We start from the raw sequence: 25196 nt of genomic DNA, 5'->3' as shown, positions 1-25196 counted from the left end.
AATACCATGTAAGAGTAAACACAGGCAAAAGAATCAAATATTAGTGGTTTGAAAAAAATAATAAAATTGTCTACGCATATAAATTTTAAAATTTTCAAAACTTTATTAAAGACAAATGATTGTAGAAAGTAATTTCTACTTTTAAAATAATTATTATTTTATATATAGCGGAGTACTCAAATTGTTTGATAAGCCTTTGACTTTTTGGTTATTAGACATAAAACAACTCTATACTTGGTATCCTAAACAGAATTCAACAGTTAAATGTTTTATCTTTCTACACAACTTTAAATGTGCTAGGCTTGCTATGCTTAAAGTGAAAAGTAAATAAAAAGTTGAAGTACTACCTGTATCGTGGATCATTAATAATCATTTTCATAGCTTGCTCCCATGAAGCATTCGATGGTACCCGCTGAAAATAATTTAAATGAAAAATTAAAATTTCACACAAGAATAGCTTTAAGTCACATAATAGGAAACTGAGTATAATACTAACTGCAAACATCAAGCATTTCCCTTTGCAGGAGTTTGAAACAAGTTTTAAAAAATACTTTTTTATTGAAGGCAAATCTGTGTAATACACCTATGAACTAAAATGAAAACTTTAACTGAAATCTAAATAGAGCATAAATGCTTTTTTCTTAGACTATGGATAAAAGATAATTATTATGAATAAAAAATAACCCTTACATTAAATATTGGGTAGAAATGTGCTTGTGTAGTACCTTGTACACAATAGTTTTTGTGTTGAAAGTTTCACAAAAGTGTTCTTCAAAAAAAAAAAAAAAAGGACATATTTAGTTGCTTTTCAGTTACAACAGTTCATGAGATTGGTATTATCAATACCATCATCAAGGTTTAATTAAAGAGTAACGTCATTTGTTGGGTAATTATTACACATCACATAAAAATCTATAATATATGCTTGATGTCAAAAAGCTAAGAAACAATAAAAATCTGCAATATTAATACCTTTTCTTTCAATAATTCTTTAAAAGCTTGCTTTGCCTCTTCCTTTGTATTCCAAGTGTATGTTTTCTTTGCTGGTTGGCTGTCCTCCTCTTCTTTTTTGGGAGTAAAACTAGAAAGAAATTCAAATGTGGTATTTATCAAATAAATTTTTGCTTCACTTAGAAAAATAATGCCTAAATTGTTTAAATGTTTGATGTTGAAATAAAATTTGACATTTAGAATAAAAGCTATATGAACTCTAAAAATACTTATTTGAAGACAAAGAAATAAAGATAATCGTTTCCTAAAACTTCAGTTATTAAATCAGTTTTTAAGACCCTGGACAAATGACAAAATAAACATTTAACTGACTTAAAACACTAGCTCCTCTGGCCCATAGATTAATAGTTTTAAATGGCTTATTAAACTCATTCAGTGGTTTCACATTAGTGCTATAATAACTAAGGATTTGGGCAATGTGAAGATAAATAAGATGTAAGGATCAATCTAAATCAGGATTGACAAACTACAACTCACTAGACAAATTCAGCCTATTAATTTTTGCAATTAGTTTTACTTGAAAATGCCCATGTTCATGTGTTTACACATTGTTTATCGCTGACTGTGCTACCACAGCTGAATTCAGTCACCATATAAAGACTGTATGACACAAATAATCCAAAAATATTTCCAATCTAATATTTCATGAAAGTTTGCTGAATACTGATGTCAAACAAAATTTAACACTACCCAGAAGTACTAACTTGTTTAATAATTGGGGGTTTTCCTGACGAGAAAAAAATGGTAGAAGCCTTACATTACTTGCTACATAGTAAGGGAATGCATGGGGTGGGGGCCGGGGGATGAAAAAAAAAATAAGTAGAATGCTTAGGCGAAGAGACACTGTAGTAGATACTGACAAAAAATGATCTCTGTTATAGTAATTAAAATCAAAAGGGTATTATAATGACTCAGACACTATACCAAGGAAATGCTAGTATGAAAAAAAGCAGGATACAACTGTTTAATGTTAAACTTACAGAACACATTATTGAAGAAAACTTTCAGTATGACAAGACGCAAAATAAAGTTATTCCAAAAAGCCTAAATATCTATTGATAGGGGAGCACTTCCATTTATGCACAATCAAATGATAATAACCCATCATTTGACATGATGGGTACACATTTCTATCAATGTGGAAGATGTCTCTGATATATTAGATATATATTCGTGTATCTTAAATGTAGAGAAAAGGGGGAGAAAGTATAAAACAAAATGTTAATTTCATTTTCATGCCTTCAAATACACCATACAGATTTCTTTTAGAACTTTTGAAACAACAGAAAAAGTTATAAATCTATTTTGACTTTGGGAAACTAACATACGAAAAACAAAAGAACACTTAAAATAGGGGATGGATGGATGAAGGCAACATGCTTAAATATTAACATGGATAATAATGTTTCAATAATGAGATTATGGTTAACTATTTTTTTTTAAAACATGAGGGCACCCTTAAAGTCAAGAAATTTAGCTTGACCTCACTTTCTAAAGCTCTATAAAGCACAGCCATATAAAACGTACTAGACTACAGGGTATGCAAGTACACACAAACTGTGAACTCTGACAGATAACAGGTTTGCTTTATTAAAAAGTTGTATTACTATAGTCTCACTAAGAGTGAAAAGAGTTTTCTTGTATCTGGTGTTACCTTTTAAATGTTTCTCTACTTGACTTTCACTTAGAAAAATAATCACAGTATTATTTTGACTTGTATTTCTTTATTATTATGGCTGAATGGCTTTTCATATACTTCCTAGACAACTTTCTTTCTCTGTAAATTGCCTTTTTTCCTTGGCCAGGTGGAGTGGCTCGCACCTATAATTCCAGCATTTTGGGACGCTGAGGCAGGCCAATGAGTTAGGCATGGTGTGTGTGCCTGTAGTCCCAGCTACTCAGGAGGAGGCTGAGATGGGAGAATCGCTTGAGCCCAGGAGGTCGAGGATGCAGTAAGCCCTGATCACGCCACTGCACTCCAGCCTGGGTGACAGAGGGAAACCATGTGCAAAAAAAAAAAGAGAGAGAGAGAGAGACACGGTGGCCTTGCTGTCTCACCCAGGCTGGAGTGCAGCAGTGCAATCATAGCTCACTGCAGCCTTGAAATCCTAGGCTCAAGTGATCCTCCTGCCTCAGCCTCCTCAGCAGCTGAGGTTATAAGTGCTGGCTAATTTTTAAATTTTTTTGTAGAGACAGAGTCTTGCTATGTTGCCCATGCTGATATTAAACTCTTGGCCTCAAGTGATCCTCCTGCCTCATCCTCCCAAAGTGCTGGGATTACAGGTGTGAGCCACCATGCCCAGCCATAAACTGCTTTTTTCCCCCATAATTCATTTTTCTACAAAGCTGTATTTTTTTAACCGATTTATAGGAGGTTGAAACCCAAAACGCCAATAACCAAAGAAGAAACAATATACCTGTCTTAACTGAAAATATTGAGTTTGTTAATCATGAATTTTTGCACTGATCTCATGTAAAATATTGCATCAAAATATGATGTATCTTGCTTACTAAGGTTTTTGACAATCTTTTAATTTGTGCCCCAACTCCCTAGCCTTGGCTCTACTTGTTAAAATTTCAGTGAACTATTTTTCAAGTTTGCTGGCATAACCCTCCAAAATTCGGCCTGAAAACTGATCAACTGTCTTAACGGCTTGATATTACGATTCTCAAAAAAAAATTATTTAAACAATTAATGGCCACTAACTAAACTGGCAATTACTTTTATTAATGAAATCTGGTACTGATTTTCAGAAGACAAGTTACTAAACTTACTCAGCTACAGTTTCTTGCTTAGATGTTTCTTCTCCAGTATTACTGGATACTTCCACACTTTGATCCTGAATAGCAGGGGTACTAGTAAGTTGTGCTTGTTCCTCAGTTGAAATAGTTACTGTATTCTCATTATCTACAACAGTAGCAACAATGGAAGTAACTTCAGGCTCAGGAACAACTGGAACAGTTCCACTGACAGTATTAGAAGTAGAAGTGGAAGCATTAGCATTGGCTGCAGCTGCTGCTGCTGCTGCCGCTGCTGCTGCTGCAACAACAGCAGCTGCTGCTTCTGCAGCAGCCATGGTGCTCATTGTGGTCGGAATTTCTGTTGTAGGGACTGGGGCTGTTGATGTTGTGGTACACTCTTCTTGCTTACTATACATTAAAAAAAGAGAACACTGGTCATTTCATTATCGTAATCAGAAAGCTAAATAAAGGTAGCTTTAAAATGGTCATAAAATCAAATAATAAGAAAAATAATTGAAGGAAAAAACAGCAAGAAATGCCAAACCCATTAAAAAAGATTTTAAAACCACAGAATGTAACTGTACTACTTTAATTCCGTTAACATTCTTGGTAATGTATTAAAGGCACTCAAAAGTTCAGTAAGCGTTCACATTTATAAATTACCCAATCTATCAGACTGTATTACACCATGAAATATGACCTGTATTAAAAATTTCTCTAAGAACTTTAAATTTTCTCCAATTCGCCCATTTAGAGGAAACCCTATATAAAGGAAGAGATACACAGATATATTTCGTCCATTCCCTAATCAACTCAAACTGAATTTAGGACTCTTCTGTAACACAGTCTTCTTCATTTGTTAAGGGATACAGTCCAAATTCTAATAATTACTGTATAGCAAAGCATCAAATTGAGTAAATATCGCCCTCCCTAATTTTTCCTCAACAAAATGCTACAAGGACATCAAAATATCAAGCCTAACATGTTAATTATTTGTATTATGAAGAAAATTCAGAAAACACAAGGATAATAGGAGACCAAATTTGTAAATAAAAATTGATGTCCAAAATTGCTTACCTGCTTTCTTCAGCTTTGATCATTGCTATTAAAAAGAGAAAAAAAGTCACCTACTAGTTTTAAAATATAATCACTGAAAACAAACTTTAAAAGAAGATAAAGTATCATACAATAGATTTCATTTACCATCCTAAAAAATAAAAAATCACTTTTATAGAACAAATTCTTGCTCCAAAAGTCTAGTATAGCAAATAAAGAATAAAACAAATTTAAATAAGAGTAATTACTAGGAAAGCTTATTCCATGCTGCTGCTTTCCCAAAGGCTGCTGTAACAACTCTATGAAAGTATCTGCATAATTCTGGAAGAAAATAGTATTTTCTCCAGGGATGAGACTAGTTTGATATATTTTTAAGATACTCAGTTCAAAATGGGATCAAATTTATTATAAAATTCCAGCACATATATACTAGCATTGACAAGTAGATAGATAGTTATGCACACCAACTATTTGTAGTAGGGTTATATCAGAAATGAGCTTGATACTTCGTAAATGATCAACTGGGAATCTACCTATCTACAATATTATTATTAGCCAATGCTAGTATAGGTAACTTAAATTGAGCTTTAAAGATCTGCACAATTTCATTTTTCATTCCAGTAAATTTTCCTTTGGGTGTAACAAAAATATCTTTTATTTAACATTACTAGGGAATGAGGTTCTCCACATTAAGTAATAATACAAGCCTAACTCTTTATAAAAATATTTTTAAAACTTATCACCCTTTAAAGAAAAACATTTCTGAAAATCTGTTTAGGATGGCTGAAAAAACATACTTAAAAAGTTATCATTAGTAATATAAATTAACATTTTTCTGATACAATGATGATCTAACGAGGTGGCACAAGGAAAACGTAAAGGGGCTTAATATGACAGTCTTTTAGGAAATTTTTATTCTTTTTTCCTGCCAGATGTCATTCCACATCACTATCTACTTTATTAGCCCCATTCTCCTACGATCTGCTGCTTCTAATTTTGTATAATTTATGACACTAGATTCTATTAGAAGTGAGTATAAAAACTAGATTTTCAATCCTTACTCATTATCTCTATTTTAAGTCTTAGGTTTTATATTTAGCATTAAGTATTTCTAGATTTTTAAGGGTTATTCTGATTAGTTCCAGTGTTGAAAAATTTTCCCTTTATAAGTGAGGCATGATACTTGGTTTACCTTAATTCTTCCATAAAGAACATATCAAGGCTATTTTGCAAGGCTATGCTAAACAAAACTAGCATTAAATATATAGTCTGACAATATACTAACAAAATATAAATGGATACAGATTCAAGGTTCTCTACTATCTATTACCATGAAATGAGTTAAAACACATGTTCTATGCATGCACCACTCACGGTAGGATTTGGAAATTTTGTATAAGAACTCCTTGTTCAATTGAATGATAAATGATTTTTTTTCTAAAAACCAAAGTACGACTTTAAAAGCTACAAGCTCATTTATAATATAACCCTTTAATAAAAAGAATTCTTAGAGATTTTTCACTGCAGATTTATCCAATCATGGTTAGTGAATATTAGTGACATACTCTAATAAAAATGTTAAGTATGACAGAAAATGAATTATCAAAGCAGCTCACCATGCAGGTTTGATTTTGTAATAAGACTTCCAGCAACAATGGTATTCTGGTATCCTAGTTTCAGTGGAATCAAATCAAATAAAAATCTATTTAAAATCTATAGAACTGAGATCTAAAGCAACAAGAAAATAAGAGCCCAAAAAACTGTTATACGCCATTTTAAATGTTCTAATCATTTAATTAAAAAAAAAAATAAGGCCTTTGTTTGAACAATCCTATTCTGGAGGAACTGTTTCAAAGTGAATGGCATATATATATAAAACATATACATTGAAAACTACTTTTCCCCATTTTACCTTCAAGATCCTCAAGTTCTTTAGGTTTGGCCCAGCGAGATTCTTTTGTTTGAGAATTATAATAGTAAGGCTTTCCAGAATCTGATTTGTATTCCTTCCAGGGGCATTTAGATAAGAGTTGCTAAAGAGGAAAAAACTGTTTGTTAATAATAATATATTTAACATCACTGATCATTTGCATGGCTGTTTTCACTAGAAATTACCAATAGATACAATTCTAAAACTTGTGAGATGATGGTAATAATATAAACTACCAATTATTGAATATTCACTGAGTGATGCCATTTGAATATTTAATCTTCATAACACTGCAAAATGTGTAACATAATTCTGTATCTAGGGACTGTTACTTGAAGTCAGAAAGTAACTTAAGGTAATATACCCATTAAAAAGCAGAGACAAGATTCAAAACCAGTTCTATATGAATTTCAAATCCTATTTACTGCAACCATTCACACCCCATTATAGGTCAAGATTATCATCCATATTTAACAGACTTCTCTGATACTAATACTAGTTGGAAAACCATAAAAGTTCGAAAAAAACAAAATCTAGTTTAGTTATGCTTAGATTTCAGTTTCGTAGTTTAGGAATGAACGAACTTATTATGTAAGAAAACATGTAGGTATAATATACTTAAAATCTAATAAACAAAACCTGTTAGGGTAGTATGAGAAATCTATTCAAAGCGTGAATCCAAACAAAGAGTGTCTTGGACAAAGTATATAATTAATATCATTGGCTATAAATCAGTACTGGAATACATGTTTTTAAAAATCGGCCAACCTCCCCTCCCAAGCACTGCTGTGCTTATTAGTATGGCAACCTGGAAAATACCTTTTCCTTCTCAAATTCCTTAATTAGGAAGAGAAGAAAACAAAAATGTGTACCACCAGCTAGGATGAAACTTAAGCATAGCCTGGAGTGCCAGATCAACTCTTATTTACTTAGCACCCCAGAGTTTCTAATTAAACAACATGCGACATTGCTTAATTCAGTTTATTCCTTCAACCTTAACTTTTTCTTCAATATCTGTATATTTTGAATGATAAAACTCACAATAAAAAACAAAATAAAAACACACTTTTTAAAAGGGTATTTCCTACAAAGAGAAAACTTCCCACTCTAAGAGAAGGAAGTATTTGTAGGTAACTTAATTTCATCTCCACTACTCTTAACCCTACTGGAAATTTACAAACTCAGTAGAAGTCACTTAAAATCACCAGTTTTGCTAAAATCAGAAAAAAAAAGCAAATGGCAGGCAAAGAAACAGTCTTCCCCACTTCCAGTTTATTCTTTAAATCACGTTTTTAAAATTGATCCCACTCTACTAGGTTTTCTAAGCAAGGGCAAAATCAGTAAATAAAATTATTCTGATGAGTTTTATTGCTCTTCTTCCCGACTGGTGTGACTATACTAACCCTCTTTTTTTCTGAATGTCTTTACAGATCCTCTTCCGACATTTAAGCAGCACTGCTCTTTGCTAATCGACTACTTACAAAATCCTAAAAAATATGCCCCAGTCTGCTTGACAGTCCCTGAATTCCAGCTCTCAAACTTTTACCTCAGCAGGTGTTTTAAGATCATCTGGTTTCTCCCAGGTAGACTGTTTGGTTTCAGTGTTGTAGTAGTAAGTCCTTCCATCAGGTGATTTATGTTCAGTCCACATTGATTTCTAAAGAATGAAGATTATAAAAAGATGTAAATTATGTAACAATGTCATTGACAATATCAGTATCATTAGTTCCAAGGCAATAAATATACTAAGAAATCAATTAAAAGTAAAAACTGGGCATATTTTGACAGTTTAATCTACAATAATTCATCAATACAAGTAGGAAGGGAACTGAAAAACAAGGTTTTTAAGAGTACTTCAAAAGCAGCATGGGTAAATTCAAGTTTCAGGATCTGTCTGAATTACAAAGATAAGACTACTCTCCTAAGAACAGTAACTTTATAGCTTACATATACAAGACAATCTTTCAGAATACAAATCTGTGCCTAGTGGATAAAGAAAATATAGGAACTAGATGCTAATATATTTGAACTGACCATGTGATCATCTATTCATCTACTCTAGTCCAAGGAATACTTGTATCAACTTAGACAAAGTTCTAACTGACATGCCATAAAGAAAGACACAGCCGTCAAAACACAGCTTCTGGACAACAATCAGAATTTAACTATCAACAAGATGAAATTTAACAGGGATAAAATGTGTATGTAAATACCTCAAAACAAGATAGGTGAGATAAAATTTTACATGAATGAAACTACAGAATATAAATCTACTATTAAGGTCAACAGAACACACTAAGAACCTACTAGAAGTTGCTAATGATACTTCAGGCAACACTAGACATCCCTCAGATAAAAGTTGGTTAAAAGTTTTAAAAGGCATCATGAATGAATGATTTACTAAATGATATCAAAGGTAGTAAATCTAGTTTCAAGCACCAGATTTTCCAGATGGTGATAAATTTAACTATGCTTGAAGGGTTACAAAAATGATTTATGTAATATTTTCTCAAATCTAAGACATCTCTTAAGAAAAAATAAACTCACTGTCAAACGATCATATGCTTTTTTACCACTCAGATTTTACTTTAAACTTATTGAAAGTTAGTCTTACTTGCACATTAATTTTACCATATACCACTTTTATGCATACATAATGAGAAAAATAGGCAAATAAAGTACTTAAGAGATCCCTTAAATTTCCTCACACTGAGACTTTCTGTGTCAGAGTTGCTGATATCCTTCATATTCCAAATATAAGCTCTTTAGCATCAAATATGTTGGTAATATAGTATATCTTAAAAAAAATCATAAAACAAGTGAAAAAATCACTGGTACTGGTTCTTAATGTCTTTTGTACCTATTTAAAAGGCTGATTTTTTATTTTTTCTTATCAGCTTTAAAGAGTAAGAGCTGACCTAGTTTTGATTTCTGTTTTGGGAATGTGACTGAACAGATGTGATTCATTTCTTTACCAATTTTTTCACCATAATCATTTTATTCCTAGCTCCTAAGGGAGTGCCATTACTTTTATGATTTTCTTTGAAACCAATGACATCCATTCTTTTGATGTTGGCACTTTTGCTGTTTACTCATGCACAAATGCTACCCTGACAACGGAGGTCACAGACACTATGGATTACAGCAGGGGTCTCCAACCCCGAGGCCATGGACTATGGAGCAGTTCCAGTCTGTGGCCTGTTGGGAACCGGGCCGCACAGCAGGAGGTGAGCAGTAGGTGAACGAGCAAAGCTTCGTCTGTATTTGCAGGCGCTCTCCATCACTCGCATTACCTCATGAGCTCTGCCTCCTGTCCTATCAGCGGTGGCATTAGTTTCTCATAGGAGTGCAAACCCTATCGTGAACTGTGCATGCAAGGCTGCATGCTCCTTATGAGAATCTAATGCCTGATGATCTGTCACTGTCTCCCAACTAGATGGTCCCATCTGCAATAAATTTCTGCATGCTGTAGCAGGATAATTAGATAATTCCAAAGCTGTGTTAAATTCTAGCACTTTAAACTGGATAAAACCACCATAATATCTCTTAAGCAAATATAAAACAGGTGCTGGAAAAATAATCTGGCTTTCTGCTATTAGCCTGCTTTAACTTCTTTTCATCAAAAGGTGGTGCGATTAGAAACACAAATGTGGAAACTTCAACTATATGGTAACGCTTTATTTCACAAATTAGATGGCGTTAAGACAGATAAAGGGGTTTATATTTTTCTTTTAAAAACAACTAATTATCTCAGTAGCATCTCAAAACTGCACCACCACCACCTAAACAGAGTTCTACCATAAGCCGCAAAACTGTGTAGACTATGTTCGACTTTTCAAGTCACATCTGCTAAGGAGCATCAAGGAAAGAGCAAAATCAGCAAAACCACAAGGAGATAAAAGAATAAAAAAGAAAAGGACACTGTATAGTTGACCAAATGATGAGGAGGGAGAGGAGACACAAGCTAGTAAAACAAATAGAAATCAATTTAATATTCTCTATTTATTTGAGCCTTATAACTAACTACACTACAAAGCAGGTATAATCACTATCTTCCTATACATAAGAAAACCAAGGTTTAGCAAGGCTGGTAACTTGCTCATAGGGACTTGGGAAATGACACTAGAACATCGAGCTGCTTTTCAAGACCACAATTATTTTATTACCAACAGTTATTATGCTAATAAAAAATTAGATATGAAACGGCAGCTCTAGGAAATCAATTAAAACATTTTTTGGGGGAGTAGGTAAACTGGGAGTGTATCAGCAAAATAAGGGATAAAATTATCCTCACTATATCTACAATCAATATGAAAACAGTCTAATGGAAAAATAAACATGGCCATAGACAGAATAGTTATTATATTAGATGTTCGACTTCACTAGCCAATCAAAAAACCACACATGAATAAAAACTTTTTGCTCATCAGATAAATGACAAAGACCATTAATATACAATGCGAACGGTGTGTGAGAAAAAGGGTACTCTCATGTGCTACTGTTGGGAATGAAATTAGCATAAAGGCAATTCAGCAGTTCTTACGAATATTAAAAATGCAAACATCACCACTTGAACCTGAAATTTCACTCTGAAAACTTCCATTCATATTGTTGCAAACATGTACAAGGACGTTGTTTACAAGATTATTACGTGTAATGGTGAAAAATTACAGTTAACTCAATGTACACCCAAAGGAAAACAGGTTAATTATGGTCTATTCATATTACTGATTATCTTATTTGTAATAAAATAGAAAATGTCTAAAATGCAGTGCCAAATGATACAGTGGCAAAAATATATACAGAAAAATCATTTGAAATGCAAAGAAAACTGGGCATAAGGAAAAAAAGCATACCCATGTAACTATCACAAGTAATAAGCTCTTCAGAGTCAGAGAAAGCTAGTCAACAAGACACAGTTTTAAAGAAATTCAATATACTCAAACTCAACCTTCTGTGTGTCATGGAGACAAACACATACACACACACATTTGTACAATGTATAAGCTGAATTTATGAAAACTAAGAAAAAATGGCTAAATCCAAACACTGAATAGAAAAATCCCCTCACTACTCTAAATAAGGAAAATATTAAAAAGCCGTCCAGGCATGGTGGCTCACACCTGTAATCCCAGCAATTTGGGAAGCCGAGGCGGGCAAATCACCTGAGGTCAGGAGTTCAAGACCAGCCTGGCTAACATGGTGAAACCCCATTTCTACTGAAAATACAAAAAATTAGCTAGGCGTGGTGGTGCATGCCTGTAATCCCAGCTACTCAGGAGGCTGAGGCAGGAGAATCACTTGAACCCGGGAGGCAGAGGTTGCAGTGAGCCAAGATCACACCATTGCACTCCAGCTTGGATAACAAGAGCAAAACTCTGTCTCAAAAAAAAAAAAAAGAAAGAAAAAGAAAAAGCCAAAAAATAAACATAATTGAGGAAAAATACAATCACAGATACAGATTTACAACCAATCAAAACCTAGAGAAAATGATTTCCAAGCAAATCACTTTACCAAAATTGACCCCATAAAAAGCACATCACACTTGAACATCCCAACAACACAGACACAACAGAAAGATACAAAACCAGATGGTTCCGCAGCAGAATGTTATACAACCTTTAAAGAACACAGAATTGCAATGTTACATCATGATTTCAGATTATGGGGAAAAAAAGATGAAATGCTCTCCATTAATTAACAAGAAGCAGAAAAGATACCAAAAGAGCATCATGAATTTAAATTTAACAACATATACACTCTGACCAAGCAGAATTTACTGTAGAAGTGCAAGAGTAGTTCAATATTAGAAAATCTACAGAAATTATTTCCACTATCTAATCAAATAAAAAAAATACGTGATCCCACTATTAAACTTTGTATGATCAAATCACACCCAGAAAACTAAGTTCACAAGTATTCGAAAAATAAAAAAAAAAAACAAAATGCTCAAATGAAATAATTTAAGAAATAAAAAACCTAAATGATTAAAAGGCAATCAGTTATCACCCTAAAGCCACTTCCATTAAAATCACAAAAACATGCCTGGAATCACTAAAATTCTAGCAAATATACCACAGCAATAAAACGAAATTACTGGTGTAAATTTTGGAGAAGTAAAGTTCTCTTGCCTTTACTATTTTTATACATATAAAATTCTAGTGAAATCTAGTTATGTCATTGGTTACAAGACAAATACACAAATTAATCTGAATAGACGATAACTAGGTTAAAATAAAAATAGGAGAAATACTGTACTCACAATGTAACAATTTTTTCATTTTTTTTTTGAGAAAGGGTCTCACTCTGTTGCCCAGGAAGGAGTGCAGTGGCACGATCACAGCTCACTGCAGCCTCAAGCTTCTGGGCTCAAAAGATCCTCCCTCCTGAGCCTTCTGAGTAGCTGAGACTATAGACACACACCACTATGCTGGGATAATTTTTTATTTTTTGTAGAGACAGGGTCTCACTTTGTTGCCCAGGCTTGTAACACATTTTTACAAAGCAAACAGAAACTTTAAAAATAGGGTACCTATTTACCTTACCTAAACAGAATTTAAAACAAAAATCGTAACGGAAAAGTGGGAGACTATATACTGGTAAAAAGTAACAGATCAAAAATTATCCTAAACACATATGCATATGGCAATTTAACCTTGAAATTCAGAGAGAGGCAACAGAAAAATACAGGGAGAAACAGATGACTCATCTTTTCTAGTTAAAGATTTTAATTCACTATCTTCTTATGTAGATCCAAGCAGATGAAAGACATGCCAAGATGCAGGAATAACAAAGTAACTTTATATAGCACACAGAATATTCTTAAAAACTAGCCCTGAACAAGAACATACATGAAGCTTTAATAAACTGTAAAGAACTTTACATCTTAGAGACTGTACTTTCTGATCATAATGCAGTAAGGATAGCTCATTAAAAAAAAAGTTCCCCAAAGGTACAGTCCATGAAATAACTGATGGGCTGAAATAACAGATTTAGTTTTTATTAAAATTAGAAACTTCTGCTCTGTTAAAGATAGTCTGAAGAATCAGAAGATAAGCCACAAACTGGGAGAAAATAGTTGCAAAAGACTTACGTGATAAAAACCTGTTATCTTAAAACTCTACAATAATAAAACAATCTGATTAAAAAATAGGCAAAAGATCCAAGAAGCACTTTCCCAAAGATGTAAAGATGGCAAATAAAAAGATGCTCCACATCACATATAATTAGCCACAAATTAAAGCAAGATACCACATTATATACCTACTAAAATGGCAAAAACCCAAAACACTGATATTATCAAATGCTGGTGAAGGTGTGGTACACCAGGAATTCTCGTTCATTGCTGTTAGGAATTCAGAGTGGTACAGCCACTTTGGAAGACAATTTCAAGGTTTCTTAACAAAACTAAACATATTCTTACTATACAATCCAGCAATAGTGCTCCTTGTTATTATTATCTACCCAAATTAGCTGAAAACTTACGTTCACACAGAAAACCTGCACATGGATGTTTATAGCAGCTTTACTCAAAATGACCAAATCTTGGGAACAACCAAAACGTTCTTCAGTACATGAATGGATAAAGTGTGGTACATCCAGATAATGGAGTATTATTCAGGGAGAAAAAGAAATGAAGTATCAAGCCATAAAAAGACAATGCAGGAAACTTAAATGCATATTACTAAGTAAAACAAGCCAATCTGAAAAGGCTACATACTGTATGATTCCAACTATATGAAATTCTTAGAAAAGCAAAACTATGGAGGCAGAAAAACAAACAAAAACAATGGTTGCTGGAGTAGAGGCGGAAGAAATGAATAGGCAGAGCACTGATTTTTAGGGCAATGAAACTATTCTGTGTGATACTGCAAGGGCTGATACATACATATTCATTATACATTTGTCAAAATATATAGAATGTACAATATTAACAGTGAACCCTGGTATAAACTGTACTTTGGATGGTAACAATTTGTCAATGTATATTCACCAACTGTAACGTATGTACCAAATCTGTGGTGACATGCTAACAGTGTGGCAGAGCAGTAAGTTACCTGTGGCGGGGGGTATAATCTGGGAACTCAACTATCCACTTAATTTTGCTATAAACCTAAACCAAGAAAAACATACCCCTTAACAAAGAAAAAAAAATTTTTTTTTGAGATGGGGTCTCCCTACTAATGTGCGGTGGTGGTGTGATCTCGGCTCACTGCAGCCTCGATCTTCCTGGTCTCAAGCAATTCTCCCACCTCAGCCTCCCAAGGAGCTGAGACTACAGGTGTGTGCCACCATGCCTGGCTAATTTTTGTATTTTTGTAGAGATGGGGTTTCACCATGTTACCCAAGCTGATCTCAAACTCCTGGGCTCAAGAAATCCTCCCACTTTGGGCTCCTAAAGTGCTAGGATTACAGGTGTGAGCCACTGCACCTGGCCAGGAAAAGTATTAATACTGGTTTAGAAAAACACAAATAGAAATAAGCAGTGGAAAACGAAACACAGATATAAATCCCAGAATATGTGAGAATTTAAGATACGACAATAAAGAGCTTTCAATTAAAGCCAGAAAAAATGGTTTGATAGCTGACACAACTGGCTATCCATCTTATAGACAGATATTCCAGATGAATCAAACGCTTAATGATAAAAAAAAGCAGTAAGAATCTTCCAAAAAAATATAAGAATGAAGAAACCTTTGTAAAAATTTCAATAAACTCATTAGCTAAACGATAACCTATCTAATTACCACATTAACATACTAAAAGGTTGTGTGGCAAGATCATTAAAAGTGAAATCAACAGACGAATGACAGACTAAGAAAAATATTTGAAATTCATGATTATTAAAGGGTTAACATCAATAACATTTGAAAAACTCTTAAAATGAAATTTACAAGAAAAAATAAAAAATAACCCAACCTAAAAACAAGAAAGGACAGGGATAGGTTAACAGAAGAGAAATCCAAATATCAAATAAAATGTTCAATTTCATTAAGAGTCAAAGAAAAACTATCACTTTAAACTCATGTCCACTCACTAAAATTCAAATGAGTGATACTGACTATTACTGCTAGAGATTCTTGAAGAAAAAGACACGTTACTACACCAGTATTAGATATGTCTTTTATATTCTTGAAAAACAACATGACTAGTTACATACTCTCCATCCCAAATATGTTATTCCTGGAATCCTTCTTAGGTGTAAAAAAAAAAAAAAAAAAAAAAATTCATAATTGGGAGGGGATCCTACATGTAAACTGCATTTCCATTAATAAGTGAATGGTTTAATGTGTCTCTATGGCGAAGAATACTTTATAAAGTCATTTAAAAAATTACATCTACATTAAAGAACTTACACAGATTTTCACAATAAAGTTTTAAACAAGAAAAAGTGTATTTAACAACTTAAGCATATATAACGTGAACCAATTATGTAAAATGTGTATGTATTTGTCTATGCTTAAGTAACATGCAAAAAGATCTTCAGATAAGATATTAATGGTGGTGGTTCCCTCATGGTCAAAAAATTAAGGATAAATTTTACTTTCTTTTTAACTTATGTCTGGTTTGTTTTCCTCCCAATGAGCCTGCATTATTTAAATAAGAAAACGAACAAACCATTAAGTTATCCTTTCTCAAAAATAAAAGCAGGTACTTATAGTAGAATAATACCAAATGGGCTGGGCATAGTGGCTCATGCCTGTAATCCCAGCACTTTGGGAGGCCGAGGTGGGCGGATCACTTGAGGACAGGAGTTCAAGACCATCCTGGGCAACATGGTGAAACCCCATCTCTACAAAATACAAAAATTAGCTGGGCATGGTGACACATGCCTGTTGTCCCAGCTACTCAAGAGGCTGAGGCAGGAGAATTGCTTGAACCCGGGAGGCAGAGGTTGCAGTAAGCCACTGCACTCCAACCTGGGCAACAGAGTGAGACTCTGTCTCAAAACAAACAAACAAGCAAAAAAAAAAAAAAAAAGGATATTTTGCAACCATTCAACTTTTAAGGCAAAAGACACAAGAATGTTTTAAAAACATTTAAATAAAATTCTTATTTTAAAATTTTCTCCCCAAATGCGAAAATAACATATTTGCAATCAATTCCGTTAATTGTAACAGTAGCGTAACAGCTACCTCTCAGGAACGTTATGATTAAGTGAGATTATAAACAAAACTCTTCCTTTCATTGATCTTTAAGGAATAGCAAAATTAAAAAAAAAATCCTTGAAGCTAAAGCATGGGCTAATATCAAGAAGCATAAAATAGCTATCTTTAAATATTATTCTCTCCTTTCCTAAATAAAAATCAATGCTATTCTGAATATTCCATTTTTCTTTCTAACACGGTGTTAAGAAGGTATAGCAAAAGGGTTTTTTAAATTAAGGTACATAAATGTTCATATATATATATATATATAAATAAATAAAATTATCATCTAACATCTGTCGGGCACTGTGGCTCACGCCTGTAATCCCAGCACTTTGGGAGGCTAAGGCAGTCAGATCACTTGAGGCCAGGAGTTCAAGACCAGCCTGGCCAACATGGCAAAACCCCACCTCTACTAAAAATATAAAAATTAGTCGGGCATGCCGGCAGGTGCCTGTAGCCCATCTACTCGGGAGGCTGACACATGAGAATCACTTGAACCCGGGAGGTGGAGATTGCAGTGAGCTAAGATCTCATCACTGCACTCCAGTCTTAGTGACAGAGTGAGACTGTGTCTCAAAAAAAGATTATCTCCTAATGTAACGCTTAACTTGTAATTACTAGGTTAAGCACTGTGTACCTACAAGTTCTGCTTCCCTTCTAATTGTGATGAGAAGAATTTAAATCCTTTTAAAAGTTGATACACGTAATTCTCATCTCTCATTAAGTCCCACCAAAACCAGATTTTAAAATAAATCAATTTTTCAATCCTTGTCATAGAAAAAAAAGGGAAAACTATGGATTAATGTAAAGATTTAGCAGACAATCCTTAGAACAGAAATAAGAATAACTGTAAAGTAGGTTAAAGTATAGTAAAATTAAAATATTACAAAGGTTAAAAGAGTACTTACTGCACCAGATGCTGTACCTAAAAAATAAAAAACAGGCCAAACATTTACACCATGATAAATCATGCTTTCCTTCATAATAGCTTTAATATTTATTCATATATTCATAGTACTTATTCCTCCTCATCCTCTCTAAAGATTCTGAGACTGTCTCATATAACCTATGTGCTTGCTATCTTTCCCACAAAATAAACATCTATAATGCAAAACATTTTCAGAGTTTGAACTTTCAATGTATAAACTCACTTGGAGGCAGTTTGATAAGTATTCAACTTTGCCTTTTGTTTCTCTTTTCCCTACTATAATAGGTAACTATCTTTCTTATTCCTCCTTCTCTACTAAGTATATTACCAAAGCACAATAACACCTCTAACCATTGATTCTATAGCTTTAGATTCCTGGTAACTTTATCTAAATTACAGATCGTGCTGTACAATACAGTAGCGATCAGACACCAGACATCCCTTTAAATTAAAACTTAAATTAAGATTAAATAAAAATTTAAAAATTCAGTTCCTCAGTTGCACCAGCCACATTTCAAATACACAATAATTACATGTGTCTAGTGGCTACTGTATTAAGCAGTACCGATTACAGAACATTTCCATCACTGCAGAAAGTTCTATTAGATGGTACTGTCCTATACTACTACAGAAAACTCCTTAAGGGATTTTGAAATGCATGTTAGTCACAAAACTCCTAATAATAATCTCAAACTTTAGAAACTAGTAATTTAAACATGTAAATAAAAAGAAGACGGAGATTGTATGTACAACAAAACTAAGTTCATATATACTGAGTACACTCAAAAGAAGCTACTATAGAAAATAATTGTAGAGTTATTAAAACTAAAAAAAAAAAATTGTGTAATTTTCCAGGATTACTGAGGGTAACAATACCCAGCTCTAGATATCTAAATAAAAGAAAATAATTGTACTAGGTATTTCAGAACATTTTAGTTTAAATAATGAAATCTGTGAAACATCTTTAAAAATCAATTTAGTACCATTTGAACCCACAGAAAAGCACACAGTACATTTTCAACACCTTTCGACCAATACTGTTTATAACAAAAAATATCTTGTCATAATCGTGGGATAAAGTTCGGCATCTGGAATATCAATTTATGTGGAAAACTATATATTCATGATACTGGAGGCATTACTATTTTTTTTTTTTTTTTGAGACGGAGTCTCGCTGTCGCCCAGGCTGGAGTGCAGTGGCGCTATCTCGGCTCACTGCAGGCTCCGCCCCCTGGGGTTCACGCCATTCTCCTGCCTCAGCCTCCCAAGTAGCTGGGACTACAGGCACCTGCCACCTCGCCCAGCTAATTTTTTGTATTTTTAGTAGAGACGGGGTTTCACCCTGTTAGCCAGGATGGTCTTGATCTCCTGACCTCGTGATCCGCCCGCCTCAGCCTCCCAAAGTGCTGAGATTATAGGCGTGAGCCACCGCGCCCGGCCGTTACTATTATGTATTAAAATCTCACTAGTCAAAATGGCCAGTTATTGGTAACTGATATTTACTCCAATGGCTATTAATACAAGGGCCAAGGAGATGACAGAAAAGTAACTCTGAAGTAGTCTAGAACCCCAAGGAGAGCCCAGACTAAACACCTAAAGAATGGAGCCACTACGTCATTCTAGCGTTTGCTGAGTACAAATATGAACTCAATCAGAGTTCATTTAATGTATACTCTCTGAGCACCTACTGCGTTGACAGGACTACTGTTAAGTATTTTTTTTTTTTTTTTTTGAGATGGAGTCTTTCTCTGTCCCCCAGGCTGGAGTGCACTGGCGTGATCTTGGCTCACTGCAAGCTCCGCCTCCCGGGTTCACGCCATTCTCCTGCCTCAGCCTCCCGAGTAGCTGGGATTACAGGCGCCCGCCACCACGCCCGGCTAATTTTTTGTATTTTTAGTAGAGACGGGGTTTCACCGTGTTAGCCAGGATGGTCTCGATCTCCTGACCTCGTGATCCGCCCGCCTCGGCCTCCCAAAGTGCTGGGATTACAGGCTTGAGCCACCGCGCCCAGCCTACTGTTAAGTATTGAATAGTCAGATTATCCAACTTTTCAAAATAAATTCAAACTCAAAATCTGCAGACTATAAATGTTAGCAATAATTACAAAATTGAAGAACATTGTGTGGGCCAAAGTATATCTGCAGACCAAATTCGGTCCAGAACTCCTGACCTAAAACTGTAAAAATTTCCTAAGAATTCAATTATCGCTGGGTGTGGTGGCCCACGCCTGTAATCCCAGCACTTTGGGAGACCGAGGCGGGTGGATCACGAGGTCAGGAATTTGACACCAGCCTGGCCAATATGGTGAAACCCTGTCTCTACTAAAAATACAAAAATTAGCCGGGCATGTGCCTGTAGTCCCAGCTACTTGGGAGGCTGAGGTAGGAGAATCGCTTGAACCCAGGAGGTGGAGGCTGCAGTGAGCCGAGATCACGCCACTTACTCCAGCCTGGGTGACAGAGCGAGACTCCGTCTCAAAAAAAACTCCGTCTCAAAAAAAACTCCGTCTCAAAAAAAACAACAACAAAAACAGAATTCAATTATCAATGCTATCCCAATTTCCTGTTGTGGAAAAAAGAAACAGAAGGTTATATAAAGTCCAAGAGATACTGCTTTTACTCCTCATAATAGGGCTGCTACTGTCCAAATGAGGTCTAACACATACCACCATACAGAGTATACGTACCTGCTGCTACATCCATACTATTTACTCCTGGCTGTAAGAAGAAAAATGAAATTAGTATTATTCATCTTTTTAAAAGTGTATTTTATGTAAGTTCCTCATAAAGCACAGTGAAATCAGTACCTGCTATGTATAATCCTCAAGCCTCTGACTCAGATTCTTAGCAAAACTTTTAGTGGTCTTAGTTCCCCGAGCTTGCTATAAATTGTAAAAGAGATCAGCAACTGAGGCTACGGGACTAGTGTAAATGTTATATGGTCACCAAGTGTACACAAGGTCCTCAATCCTTTACCCACAATTCTGGAAACCAAAACCCTCTGAAAACCAACTTTTTTCAAGTATGGTACCAAAGCTCACTATAGTGGCAAAACCTGCTCTACATGAACATGAAACTCCACAATCTTCATTTATCCCACTTCAGAGTGAATATCCGTTTAGTTTAGCTGCAAAAATATTAACATTATTAAGTTAGACAGCATTGCCCTGGACCCCACAGGAAATGTTTACATATTATATGCAATGTGTTACTTTCCAGTATTATAAAGAATTTTTGAAATATATCTGGTCTTAGGGTTTTGGGAAAGACACTGCAAACTTAGCACCCCAAGGGAGTATGCCACATCTGTTTATTACAACCACATAAAGAATAAAGAAGTTAAACTAACTTGAATTTCATAATAATTTATATTGCTATACTACCCAACAGAGGTGGTAAGGCTGTTCAATAGATTTTCTAATTAATTTGCGACAGCTGAAGTCTCAGAATGTGGATTTCCAATTAAATCTTGATTTCTAAATCTAGTATTAAATCACATTATACCAATTTTTAATTAGCACTCAGTGAAGTAAATGTTTACCCTTTAAAACTTAAATGTTATCAGACCAATAAAATGCTTCTGGCTCACAATGTATACTTTTCAGTATTCTGGTCTTAATACAGAATTAACCTAATAATTAAGGATGTACATATAATATCAATATAGGAAAAAATGTAAATGCCTATCATTGAAGTTACAGAAACTAAATCCAGGACAAGCACAGTGACTCATGCCTGTCACCCCTGTGGGAGGCTGAGGCAGGAGGATCATTTGAGCTCAGGAGTTTGAGACCAGCTTGGGCAACACAGGGAGACCTCATCTCTACAAAAAAAATTTAAAAATTAGCTCAGCATGGTGGCACGTGCCTGTGGTCTCAGCTACTCAGAAGGCTGAGGTCGGAGGATTACTTGAGCCCACGAGGTTGTGGCTGTGGTGAGCTGTTATCATAACACTCACTGCACTCCAGACTGGGTGACAGAGCAAGACTCTGTCTCAAAAAAACAAAGAAAAGAAAAGAAACTGAAACTGAAAGTCCACAGTAATTCTCATATTTTATTACAGTACTACAGAGGTACTTCAACAGCTAACATGATTGCCTATAAAGTACATAGATATTATTCCATATATAAAAGCAAACAATCAAAACATTACTTCACAGAAAATAGTTATTTTCACATGATTACCGGTAAGGCAGGCTGCATGGAAGCCTGAGACATATGAGACATCATCATTCCAGGCATTACTGACGACATCATTCCAGGCATCTAAAACAAAAGTAAAAAAAGGTTACCATAAGACCAAAGCACTTAATATGACTTTAAGAATCCCATAACTTAAGATTAAAAACCACTAAACACTATACCATGTGAATAGTATGCTTAGTAAGTGCTTGTTGAATGAATGAAGTACTTTATTGATAATCTATTTTAATACTTATGTCACAGTTTATATATATGGTCAAAATTATTTTAACAAGTAAATTTAAAAGTTTGGACTATTATGTTATTTCTAGCCTGAATTAAAAAAAAATTAATCTCCTTTTAGTTATAACACAACATTCATATTTTTCTCACTTCTTTGGAGCAAGAGAATTTATGATAAAATTTTTTCTGTATTTTTCACCTTTGATTTTTAATATATGCACTGAATAAATTTTATAATGTGGCACATTTCAAAATCCTAGATCAAAGGTGCTTAATATCCAAACAATGACTTAAAAAATAATTTAAAAAAACCCTTTTTAAATCACAAGTCATTTATCCCCTCTCATGTACAGAAAACTTAAGGCACATACATAAATATCTGAAGATATTAGTTTGGGAGCTCGATCTAGTTTACCAATAACTACCATTCAAATCTATGAATTAATTCTACTGTTGGAATATAAATCCTGAAAATTAACACAAGTTTCTCAAGAATTTGACCCAATGCTCGTCTATATTAGTATAATCCCACGTTACAATTTGGATTTTAATGACCATTAAGAAGAACTATGGAAATTCAGAAGGGGACAAAAATTACATACAATAACCACAGGTATTGGAACAAGGTAACCAGTTATTAAACAATTTCAAAGTAAATGAACATTTTGAAAAATAGGAACAACAGAAAAGAATAAGCATATGGCCAGCAGGAACATATAGATTCAAGCCTTCTAAAGGTATGTAAGAACATTCATACACTGAATTGTATTCCTTGTGAAAGCAACCCATGAAGCTGAACGAGGCTAAAGCACCTATTAAAATAAAGTAGCATGGAGTTAATGGGTTAAAAACAACCAATAAACTGTCTAAACATCATTAAACAAGAACTTTTTGACAAAAATTGTGACTATAAGAATGTGGTGGCTGACTTGGAATGTGGTCCAAATAATATGTATTTTTTTTTAAGGTACAGAATTTGAAAACTGCAGCACTGGCAAGCCTCCATCATCCAGACTAAGAGAATCAGATAAATAATTTACAAAGTAAGGAGAAAAAATACAACAATCAAATGAGAAAGAACTATAACTAGGCTTACTACCAGCCCATACATCTCCCACCAACAGATATATCCTCATAATTAATTTGCTTTAGGCCAATGTAAAATACGCTGAATCAGATAACTGGTTGTGTGGGAAAGCAACCAAGATCCATGACAGGCAACAGAGAAACTGCCTGCTACTTTAAGTAACCTATATATAAAATCAAAAGCTAGTAACATAACCAAAACTAGAATTCTAAGCTAAACTGAGATCAAGGTCAGAAAACTTGAAGAGAAAAACCAATCAAAGTAACTTCTCGTAAGAATTAAAGGTATTTTTTAAAGTTGAGTAAAATCTGCATAATGCAATAGAACGTTCTCTCGCCGAGCGTGGTGGCTCACTCCTGGAATCCCAGCATTTTGGGAGGCCAAGGCAGGTGGATCACGAGATCAGGAAGTCGAGATCTTCCTGGCTAACAGGGTGAAACCCCGTCTCTACTAAAAATACAAAAAATTAGCCAGGCGTGGTGGCACGCACCTGTAGTCCCAGCTACTTGGGAGGCTGAGGCAGGAGAATCACTTGAACCTGGAAGGCGGAGCCTGCAGTGAGCTGAGATTGCGCCACTGCACTCCAGCCTGGGCAACAGAGAGAGACTTCGTCTCAAAAAAAAAAAAAAAAAAAAAAAAAAGAAGAACATTCTCTTATGGTAGCAGCAGACTTTACAAATAAATATAAATTCCAATTGAAATATCCTGACTTTATCACACACATAAAATCTTATTTAAAACCAAAGCCACAAAAAAACAAATATTTAAGAGTTTAGTAGACCAGGCCAATGAGACCTCCAGTAGGCAGTATTTGAAAATCACTAAAGAACACAGAGTTTGACAGAGTTCTCTCTTTAATTGTCCTTCTTCCCATACCTAAAATGTTTAAACACCTCAAAAATGTTCTTTTAGACTGGAAATCATGGTATTGATTACAGAATGAGATTTAATGTCAAATAAAAAGCTACATTCTCCCTTGGTATCTCTGTAAATTCTGAGGGTGAAGACCAGTTAGTCTTGTTTTACCCGACAAACTAATCTGCAAGTCCTAAATTAAATATAACTGAATATCCTGAAAGTAAATCGATCATTAATGTAATTTAAACCCAAACTGTGATGTTTACATAAAACCAAAGAACAAAACCACAAATATGCAAAATACTGTATTTTGTATGAAAAACTATTGTAAGAATATGAGAAATTTAGAGTTCCTTTAGAGGACTGAGCATACCAGAAAAGTCTGTTTTTCAAAGTCTAAAAAATCTACTTTGTGGCAATGTTATGATTCCCATTTTCTATCAATTCTAGGATATACACAACATATACTTTTTATAATCTCTTTCTTTGAAGCTGAAACTTTTAAAGAATTTGTGTTGATTTATGCCAGTCACTTTGGCAGCACCATCAATCTGAGACCATTAAAAGTTTCTAAGCTATCTATAACTCTTACTGTTAATGGGAATACAGGATGCAAACTCATGAGAACTGGCTACGGCTCAACTCCTCAGAAGTGATTTTTTCCTCCCTCATCCCAATAAGAGTTAAAACATTCAAATTTCTTTACTGTCTCCTCTGGCATGGTAGGTATACTTCTTCTTTCCATGGAGGGTATAGCCCTTTGGTGTCTCAACTTTATCTGTTGAATGTTTCAGATTTTCCATTTAGGTTTTTTTTTTTTTTCCCACTTTTAGGGGCACATAAAATACAGTCATGTGTCATTTAATGACCATATGTTCTGAGAATTGTGTCATCAGGAGATATCATCATTGTGTATCATATAATGCACTTACACGAACCTGGATGGTTATAGTCTACTACACATCTAGGCTATTATGGCATAACATATTGCTCCTAGGCTATAAACCTT

General features: G+C 34.4%; 1 protein-coding gene across 11 annotated transcripts in view; it reads right to left on the bottom strand.

Annotated features, from left to right (window-relative positions):
• PRPF40A (pre-mRNA processing factor 40 homolog A) overlaps positions 1-25196 on the bottom strand; it is a 62636-nt gene that overhangs the window by 17205 nt on the left and 20235 nt on the right. For 5 of the 11 annotated variants that reach the window (XM_055292106.2, XM_055292096.2, XM_055292098.2 and 2 more), the window contains 10 exons: positions 22003-22083; positions 20505-20535; positions 17799-17815; positions 8286-8396; positions 6722-6842; positions 6426-6479; positions 4831-4855; positions 3787-4161; positions 973-1081; positions 348-412 (listed from right to left, as the gene is read on the bottom strand). In XM_055292106.2, coding sequence (XP_055148081.1) covers positions 348-412; positions 973-1081; positions 3787-4161; positions 4831-4855; positions 6426-6479; positions 6722-6842; positions 8286-8396; positions 17799-17815; positions 20505-20535; positions 22003-22083 — 989 coding nt within the window. The remainder of the gene's footprint in view (positions 1-347; positions 413-972; positions 1082-3786; positions 4162-4830; positions 4856-6425; positions 6480-6721; positions 6843-8285; positions 8397-17798; positions 17816-20504; positions 20536-22002; positions 22084-25196) is intronic. The other 6 variants (XM_055292107.2, XM_055292099.2, XM_055292100.2 and 3 more) reach the window with 2 other exon arrangements.

The sequence above is a fragment of the Symphalangus syndactylus genome, chromosome 9 (assembly GCF_028878055.3).
Source record: "Symphalangus syndactylus isolate Jambi chromosome 9, NHGRI_mSymSyn1-v2.1_pri, whole genome shotgun sequence".
Classification (NCBI taxonomy): Eukaryota; Metazoa; Chordata; class Mammalia; order Primates; family Hylobatidae; genus Symphalangus; species Symphalangus syndactylus.
Note: the sequence above shows the minus strand (reverse complement) of the source record. Positions and strands in the feature narration are given on the sequence as shown.